The sequence below is a fragment of the Cebus imitator genome, unplaced genomic scaffold, assembly GCF_001604975.1.
Source record: "Cebus imitator isolate Cc_AM_T3 unplaced genomic scaffold, Cebus_imitator-1.0 Scaffold51, whole genome shotgun sequence".
NCBI classification, from domain to species: Eukaryota; Metazoa; Chordata; class Mammalia; order Primates; family Cebidae; genus Cebus; species Cebus imitator.
Genome location: NW_016107366.1, coordinates 10,397,286 through 10,406,732, shown reverse-complemented (window position 1 = coordinate 10,406,732; position 9,447 = coordinate 10,397,286). Strand labels below are relative to the sequence as shown.

General features: G+C 46.1%; 2 protein-coding genes across 2 annotated transcripts in view; one reads left to right on the top strand and one right to left on the bottom strand.

Annotated features, from left to right (window-relative positions):
* The window catches only part of LOC108303800 (S100P binding protein), a 41,573-nt gene extending 37,808 nt beyond the window's left edge, over positions 1 to 3,765 (bottom strand). The window contains exon 1 of the mRNA XM_037738212.1: positions 3,673 to 3,765. The gene's annotated coding sequence lies outside the window, so the exon portion shown is untranslated. The remainder of the gene's footprint in view (positions 1 to 3,672) is intronic.
* A 327-nt stretch (positions 3,766 to 4,092) lies between these two features.
* The window catches only part of YARS1 (tyrosyl-tRNA synthetase 1), a 42,657-nt gene continuing 37,302 nt past the window's right edge, over positions 4,093 to 9,447 (top strand). The window contains exon 1 of the mRNA XM_017527960.2: positions 4,093 to 4,180. Coding sequence (XP_017383449.1) covers positions 4,124 to 4,180 — 57 coding nt within the window. The 5' untranslated portion in view covers positions 4,093 to 4,123. The remainder of the gene's footprint in view (positions 4,181 to 9,447) is intronic.

Genomic DNA, 9,447 nt, shown 5'->3' with positions numbered 1-9,447 from the left:
AAAAAAAAAAGAAAGAGTACCACCACATATTATGTATAGATATATATATCATACAATTATTAAAATATGCATGACTATGAGGAATACCAAATTCAGGATAGTGGTTACCTCTGGTGGTGGAGAGAGAAGAGGAATGGCAAAGGCACATGGGTAACTATACTTATATCTGCAATGTTTCTTTTATTTTTCTTGAGACGGAGTCTCGCTCTATGGCCCAGGCTGGAGTACAGAGGCACGATCTCAGCTCACTGCAACCTCTGCCTCACAGGTTCAAGCAATTCTCTGCCTCAGCCTCCCGAGTAGCTGGGATTACAGGTGTGCACCACCAGGTCTGGCTAATTTTTGTATTTTTAGTAGAGATGGGGTTTCACCATCTTGGCCAGGCTGGTCTTGGAACTCCTGACCTTGTGATCCACCTGCCTCAGCCTCCCAAAGTGCTGGGATTACAGGCGTGAGCCATCGCGCCCGGCCAACGTTTTATTTCTTAAGAAAACAATATCTCATCTTAGGCCACATGACAATAAATAAGGAAAACAAGAAAAAGAAAAAAAATAGCATGAAGAGACCTGGAACAAATATGGCAACCTAAGATAAAGCAGGATGGTGGGCATTAAAATGTTCGTTATTATTATGTTACTTTCTATACTGTTTTAAAATTGTTACTTTTTTGAGATAGGGTCTCAGGTTTGTTGCCCAGGCAGAATACAGTGGTGTGATCATAGTTCACTGCAGCCTTGAACCCCAGGGCCCAAGCAGTCGTCCACCTCAGCTTCCTGAGTAGCTGGGACTACAGGACCACGCCACGATACCTGGCTAATTTTTTTCTTTTTTTGTAGAGACAGAGTCTCATTATGTTGCCCAGACTGGTCTTGAACTCCTGGACTCAAGCAATCCTTCTGCATTAGTTTTCCAAAGTGCTGGGATTACAGGCATTGAGCCACCACACCCAGCATATTTTTTTATATGCTTGAAATAATAAAAACATTTTAAAATTATGAAGTCAATGGGAAAGACAATGATTATACTCTGTGAAGTCTCAAATATCAGAGCCTACCTGACAAGGTTGTGACAAGAATTAAATGAGATCACAAACATAAATTTAGCACACTAGAGGCACAATGTAAGAGACAAATAACTGGTGGCCACAGTTATTATTTCACTCCACCATGATCACTGCCCTGACCCCTGAAGAGTCAGTCTTAAGAGAAGCAAAGGAACCTCAGGAAAAAAGAGTGCCAAACTGGTAGGGAACTTCCTCTAGACCCTGCTTGAAATTATCTAATATGCTCTAGTCTCATCAATTTTAATCCAGCATTCAACCATATTGTCACCAAAGACCTAAACAGACATCTGAAATATCAGGCAAATTCTGCAAATTAATGTTCACTGAACTATCCTTTATAGAGGTACTGGACCTTAGCATTTCACTTAGTCTCTGAACCTCAATACAGATGAGAACACCCATTAAATTCTGTTAACTTCAAACACGTATTATCATGAAGAAAGAGGATGCTCATGAAAGCAGTCTAAACCTAAAAGTTCTATACCAAAAAAACCCTTATGTTTAACGAATGTGCAAAGGGCGGGGTGGGGGGGATCCTCAGATAAAATTGAAGTTCTTAAGTGAAATTCCAAAGACAGCCTTACTTGTTAAAAGAAGAGTTACTTACATTTCTGTCTACCATCTACCACCTTTCTTGGTACTTGCCTGGTAACCTCCACGTAAAACATGGGGACTCCTGTATATTTTTATTTTATATTTTATTTTTATTTTTGAGACAGGGTCTCATTCAGTCACCCAGGCTGGACTGCAGTGGCATGATCTGGGCTCACTGCCACCTCCACCTCCCAGGTTCAAGTGATTGTTGTGCCTCAGCCTCCCAATAGCTAGGATTACAGACGTCTGCCATGCTTAACTAATTTTTGTATTTTCAGTAGAGATGAGGTTTTGTCATGTTGGCCAGGCTGGTCTTGAACTCCTGGCCTCAAGCAATCCTCCAGCCTTGGCCTCCCAAAGTGCTGGAATTACAGGCGTGAGCCACCACGCCCGGCCATACCCCTTTATTTTTAAGGGAAGAATATTTTTCCGATCTCCTAATTCTATCTCTTAGTTCCTCTACACCCCATCCTTTCTGTGACCCTATTCTGTCCTTCCACATCTCTCACCTGTCCACCCCCTTCTTCACACTTCAGTTTACCACCCCCTCTCTCTGTTCTCGAACCTCCTGGTTGCAACCTCAGAAACTGGTTCCCTTTCTATTTTTATCTCACCTCAGAAAACCTACTGCCTCGAGCACAAAGCCTTATTTTACTGAGGCCACTAAAACTGCAACACTAGATGCAAACCCACATACTCTTTCAAGCTCTAAAATCAAGACCATTACCAAGCAGGATCTGACAGGTACGGCCAAGGGCAGAGATTATTTCCAGTGGACAAGACCTCCCCCTGGCCTTTGATTTCCAACCCTTCCCAAATGCAGTACGTGTGAAGCACACAGTACGAAACACACTCAGCAGCAGGCTTTATCACTCCATAAAATATACACAACATTTACAAAAAATCAAAATGAACTGAAATTATCTGTAACAGTTTCGCAAATTCCTTCGAGGTAACTAAAAACACTGCAGGACGGAAAAAACAACCCAGGGCTGCAAATCTTTGCTTTAGGTAATATTTCACTAGATGAGGGTGCCAGGATTCTCCTCCCACATGGACACAGAGAACCGACTTGCTAAGCTGCAGCAACAGGTTTCTTTTTAAAAAGAAAATGTGCTTTAAAACATTCTAGGCAGGTCGGCTAGAGCTTGGAGTCCCTAACAAATACACAAAAAAACTGGAGATCAGGTTAGGGCAGGCAGTGGGCAATTCAACCACTTCTAGGACCTCTCCAGGGCCCACCCTGAGGCAGCCACCTGCTTTCCCACTTGCCTAGGAAATAACTGGTGACGCCGCTTCCAGCCCCTGAGGACCAGGAGGAAGGGTGTGACCCAGGCCCAACCTTTGTAGGATACTGCCTTGGCTCTCCCTTACAAATGCAGCCCGGGACTGTGTCACCCTCCAGGAAGGGCCTTTGCCCCTCCCTCCTCTGAGGACAACGCGAATTCCCGCCTCCCCACGGAAGGCGGGAGAAGCTAGGGTTCTCTCTCCCTGACCCTCCCCCAGCAGGGGCAAACTCGCCCCTCAGCAGGCCCGGGCGGTGCACTTCTCTCCCGGGGACCACCGTGCTCAAATCTTCCCGGGGGAAGCGTCGTCCTCTTTCTGCCCCCACCCACGAGACGCGGCAGAAAAGCTCGCGAGCTTCCCGCCGGCAACAGCCTCCCGCCAAGCTGGCCGGGGCAGAGGCGTCCCCCGCCACCTACACATCCACGGTCCCCACCCCCACTGGGCAGAGACTGCAGACGGCGCTCCCCGACTCTCAGACGACCAGGGAGCTTCCTTTTTCCTCAGCAGGGTGAGGGGCATCTGTCGCCCGCCGACTTGAAGGTGGGGGGCAGGGACATTCCCTCGCCGTCACCTCAAGCGCTAGAACGCGCCCTTCTCGCAGCAGGGCGTGGGCCTCTCAATCCCTCCAAGGGGCCAGCGGCGTGCGCAGCCCCTTGGAGAAGCAACAGGCGCCCCCATCCCCCTCCCGGACGGGTAACGCCGACCCCCTCGTCTCTCCCGCTCTTCACCTCCGGAAGCCGGGCCAAAGCCTGGGCGAACGACTGCGCCTCACTCCGCCCCCTGCGCCATTTTATCGCCCCCTCCCCGACCTCCCCCACCCGGAGTCCACCCGACCAACACGGGCGGGAGGGCAAACCAGCAGTGATTGGCAGAAAACCGCCCCGCCTCTAGGAGGGTTGCGCCCCGCGCAGGCGCCTCAGCCCCGCCCTCCGCACCGCCTTCCTTGCCCACCGGCTCCACCTTTTCCAGGCTCATCGAACTGCTCGACTCTCTACTGTTCCTCACTTTTTCCGGCTATTGCCGGGAGGGGAGGGGTTCAGGCCAAGCAAGCCGAGCGACGAGCTCAGCTGATGCAACCTGGCTGGACTCGCGTGACAGTTCCCGGCACGCGGTGGCGACGGTGACCCAGGAAGGGCCTCTGGTGCCGGGCTAAGTGTGGGAAGCAGTGGTAGCAGAGCCATGGGGGACGCTCCCAGCCCTGAAGAGAAACTGCAGCTTATCACCCGGAACTTGCAGGTCAGGCCTGGGGATTGGAAATGCGCCGTTGGGGGACTAGGAGCCCGAGGTTCAGTGATTTTGAGCCCTGTTACTGGGTTCTAAGTGTGTAGGGCCGGGGACTCGGCGCTGGGGCCGCTCTGAGAGAGGTTGCAGATCTCATTGATGATCGGTCAGTCAAGCAGCCCTTCCCTGGGTTTCATAGAAATCACAGCGGGCTCACCTCTTGCTGCAGTTACCTTGTGTTGGAGCCAAGCTTTGAATCCAGGACTCCCACTCCACCCCCCATTAAGTGCCGCGATTAATAGGGGGCTTGGTCACAGAATACGTCAAGGGCCTGCCAGAGCTTGTCTGAAGGGGACCAAAAGCTAAAAATGACCCACTACAGGGTTCAAGTAAGTACTTGAAGATGCTATTTTGGGAGCTTTAAAAGGAAATGAGAGAAGGGAAGGCTTCCCTGAGGAAGTGACCTCTAAACTGTACCCTGAAGGTAATAGATCCCCCCGCCCTCAGGCCACGTCTGTTCCGACTGTTACTAAGAACTACAGGAGTAGGAGTTAACAAGAGGAAGAATGGAAGAATGAGAGGGAGAGCATTTCAGATGGAGGGAACAGAAACTGTGGCTAATTTAGCTGGAATGGAGTGAGCAAAGTTATGAGGAAGCACTGAAAATTTTTTATATTGTGTATTCGCTTGACTTTTCCGGGCCCCTATTGTCACCTTATCAGGGAGGCATTTCCCGACCACTTTATTTAAATAACAAATCATCTGACACCAGAACTGCCCCATCCCTTGCTCTGCCTTTTTTTCCATTATTGTTCTTACATACTATACGTTTTAATTGTTTATTTGTTTGGGAGAGGCAGGCAGGGACCAAGTCACGGGGCCTTGTAGGTCTTATTCTGCTCAATTTTAAATTGGGCTTTCTTCTAAGAGCAGTGATACATCAGTTGGGCCACAGCCTGCTCTGTTTTCTCTTTTTTTGAGATGTAATTCACATACTATAAAATTCACCCTTTTAAAGTGCACAATTCAGTGAGTTTTAGTATGTTCACTGGTTGTGCAACTATCACACTATCTAATAAAACTTGCAGACACTACCTATTACCCACTACTCCCAGCCTTAGGGAGACAGTAATCTCTCTGTCTCCAGGTATTTGCCTGTTCTGGGCATTTCATTTAACTAGAATCATACAATATGTGTCTTGTTGCGTCTTTTTGCACTTAGCATAATATTTTCAAAATTCATCCGTTTTTGCACCTAGTAAAACATCATTCCTTTTTATGGTTGAATGATACTCTCTTGTATGTATATACATTTTGTTTATCCATCATCAGTTGATGGACATTTAGGTTATTCCATTCACAATTTTAACCAAAGGTTTTTGCATGCTTCCCCAGCTAGAGTCTTAGTTTCCTATTCCCTCTCTGTAAAATATGCTTACTGGGGACTTAAGATACACAAAACTATTGGAATTGACTCACGGGTTTTTGGTTTTTTGGGATTATTTTCAAACAGAGTTTTGCTCTGCCTCCCGGGCTCAAATGATTCTTTTGCCTCAGCCTCCCTTGTAGCTGGAATATTATAAACATGCACCACCACACCTGGCTGATTTTTCTATTTTTAGTAGAGATAGGGTTTCACCATGTTGGCCAGGCTGGTCTCAAATTCCTCACCTCAAGTTATCTGCCAACCTTGGCCTCCCAAAATGCTGGGATTACAGGTGTGAGCCACCGCACCTGGCCTCACTCAGGGTTTAAAGTCTAAGTAATGTGACATCTTCTTGGGTGGTGATAACCCTCCAAGTGTCCACATAGTTGGGAGTGCTCTTGAGCATGCGGGATCACCTGCCAACAGACTTGGAGCACAGGATTTTAACAAGTCGTGCTAATATGTGATTCAAACCAGCAATATCATGTTTTCTAACAGCCTCCCAAAACCGTAACTTGAGGAGACGCTACATATACTGGCCTATTAGAATTTTTCCAATATTGTCATAGGACAGAAATAAATCATTAAAGGTCTTAAAAAAGGAAAATGAGTTTTAAAGAAGTTTTTGGGTTTTAAGGACTGTCTCTGGCTACCTTTTAGAACATGGATTGGAGGGGCCAGGTGCAGAGTGGCTCATGCCTTTGGGAGGCCCATGAGGGCAGATCACTTGAGGTCAAGAGTTCAAGACCAACCTGGCCAACATAGTGAAACCCCATCTCTACTAAAAATACAAAAATTTCCCGGGCCTGGTGGTGGGCACCTGTAATTCCAGGTACTTGGGAGGCTGAGGCAGGAGAATCATCTGAACAGTGAGTTAAGATCATACCACTGCACTCCAGCCTGGGTGACAGAGCAAGACTCCATCTCAGAAAAAAAGAAAAGAAAAGAAAAGAAAATTGATTGGAAGGAGCAAAAGTAGATTTGGGAGACCAGTTAGGAGAATATTAGAGGAATCCTGGTGTGATCTGATGGGGCCTGGATTTGGGTGGTGATATAGAAGCAGAGAGAAATAGGAGGGTTGAAGAGCAGTTTTGGAGTACCTTGAACAACTCTAAATGATGGTACCATTTACTGAACAAGGAGTGAAACTATCAGTGAAAAAGATGGTTAAGGAGTGAAGTAAGAAATCAAGAGCATGAGTTGTGTTTTGAACGATTGAGTTGACAACAAAGAACACGGTCCTGTATATGGATGTGAGCAGGAGATTTGGGAGTTACTGGCTCACAGTAGTAATTGAAGCAACTGAAGGGAATCAGTTAAGGAGAATGTAGAGTAAGAAGAAAAAAAGACCAGAGCCCCGGAGATTGCTAATATTTAATGACTAGGAAAAATAAGAACAGTTGCAAAGAAGTCCAAGCAGGCAGAGAAGAGGAAAACTTAGAGAATAAAATAAAGGAGACCAAAGGAGAGTACCTCTGGGAGGGAGTAAAGACTAAAAAATACTCATTGAATTTAGAAACATGAAGGTCCTCTGTGACCTTAGCAAGAGTATATGTGATGTGATACGGAATTTAGTAGTATTGTTGTAGCCGAGCCAGTCAAGGAATGCGCCACACTCTGAGATTGAATTATGAGTTCTTTATTATGCTGGCAACTGAGAGGTGGCTAACGCCCAAAATTCTCTTAGCACCTAAGAAAAAGTTAGGTGGTCTTTTATACCCTAGTTTTGAAGGGGAGGGGAAACCTAGCTGAAGCAAATTTTTCGCAAAAGCAGACTAAGCAAAAAAGTTAAAAGATAAACTAGTACATGAGAAGTAAAACAGTGCCAGGTGCGAGGGGTAAAGGTATCACCAAAGACATACAACTTATATAGGTAATGGGGGCTCTGAGCACCGGACAGCACCTGCCTGCATTCCCAGGCTTTGCTGGTACCACTTAACTAGGCCTCTTATCAACAAATGCATTCCGGGAGGTGCCCAGTGTCAGCCCACCCCAGCTACATACTATAGTTACATACTTGATGGTGGGAAAATAACTAATATGAAGAAGCTAAGATGGAGTCTGTCCGGCTCAAGAAGCTAACATAAAGCCTGAACAGCTTTTAATCTGAGAAAGAGTTAGTTTTAGCTGGCAAAAAGCAGGTTATCACAGTATGATGTGGCATGGAATTCAAATTGGAATGGGAGACTAGGAAATGAAGACCAAAAGAAGAGACAACTGTTTCAAGAAATTGGCTATGAAAGGAAGGAGAGTGAGTTAGAGGTATGTAAACCAGAAAGTATCTGAGGCCAGATGTGGTAGTTCATGCCTATAATCCCAGCACTTTGGGAGGCTGAGGCAAGTGGATTATTTGAGGTCAGGAGTTCAAGACCAGCCTGACCAACATGGTGAAACCCCATCTCTACTAAAAATACAAAAAATTAGCCAGGTGTGATGGGGCACACCTGCAATCTCAGCTACTCTAGAGGCTGAGGCAAGAAAATCGCTTGAACCCTGGAGGTGGAGGTTGCAGTGAGCAGAGATCACAGAACTGTACTCCAGCCTAGGCGACAGAGTACTCTGTCTTGGGGGGAAAAAAGGTATCTGAGACAAGTCTCAATCAATTTAGAGGTTTATTTTGCTAAGGTTAAAGACCATGGCATCTGACAGTCTCAGAAAGTCCTGAGAACATGTGTTCAAGATGATTGGGTTACAGCTTGGTTTTATATGTTTTGGGGAGATAGAAGTTACAGGCAAAAACATAAATCAATACAATTAAGGTATACATTGGTTTGCCCAGAGAGGAGACGGGGGTTCTAGTTTCTAGGTGGATTCAAAGATTTCCTGATTGGCAATTGGTTGAAAGAGTTAAACTCTGCCTGAAGAGTTGAAGTCAGTTTGAGTTAAGATAAGGAGGGTTAGGTTCACACCTGTAAATCCCAGCACTTTGGAAGGCCAAGGTGGGCAGATCACGAGGTCAGGAGTTTGAGACCAGCCTTGCCAACATGATGAAACCCGTCTCTACTTAAGATACAAAAATTAGCTGGGCATGGCGGCACATGCCTGTAGACCCAGCTACTCAGGAAGCTGAGGTGGAAGAATCGCTTGAGGTTGCAGTGAGCTGAGATCACACCACTGTACTCCAGCCTGGGCAACAGGGAGACTCGTCTCAAAAAAAAAAAAAAAAAAAAAAAAAAAAAATATATATATAAGGAGGGTTGTGGAAGCCAAGGTTCTTGTCTTGTAGATGAAGCCTCTAGGTAGCTGGCTTCAGAGAGAATTGATGGTGACTGTCTGTTATCTGATCTTAAAAGGTGTCAAGACTCTCCAGAAAAGATTTAGTAAGGGTAGGAGATTTCTCTACAGAATGCGCATTTCCCCAAGAGACAGTTTGTAGGGCCATTTAAAAATATGTCAAATAAATATCTTTTGGGGTAAAATACTTTGATTTCTTTCAGGATCTGCTGTCTGTCATGTGGTGCTATACCAGAATCAGGTTGGAATTTGGTATCTTACTGCTACAGAGAATCTGTTTTGTCAATCGTACTATCTGTGTTTTAATGTCAATGCTGGTCTGTTGTATCTAAACTCCAGTGGATCACCAGGGGGGCTGGCTTATGCCTATAATCCCAGCACTTTGGGAGTCTGAGGCGGGAGGATCACTTGAGCCCAAGAGTTCAAGACCAGCCTAGGCGACATAGTAAGACTTCATCTCTACCTAACAGAAAAAACTAGCCAGGCATATATGTGCCTGTAGCCCCAGCTACTCAGCTGAGGTAGGCAGATTGCTTGAGCCTGGATGTTGAGGCTGCAGTGAGTTGTGTTTGCCCAAGTGGACTCTAGCCAGGGCAGCAGAGCAAGACCTTGTCTCAAAAAA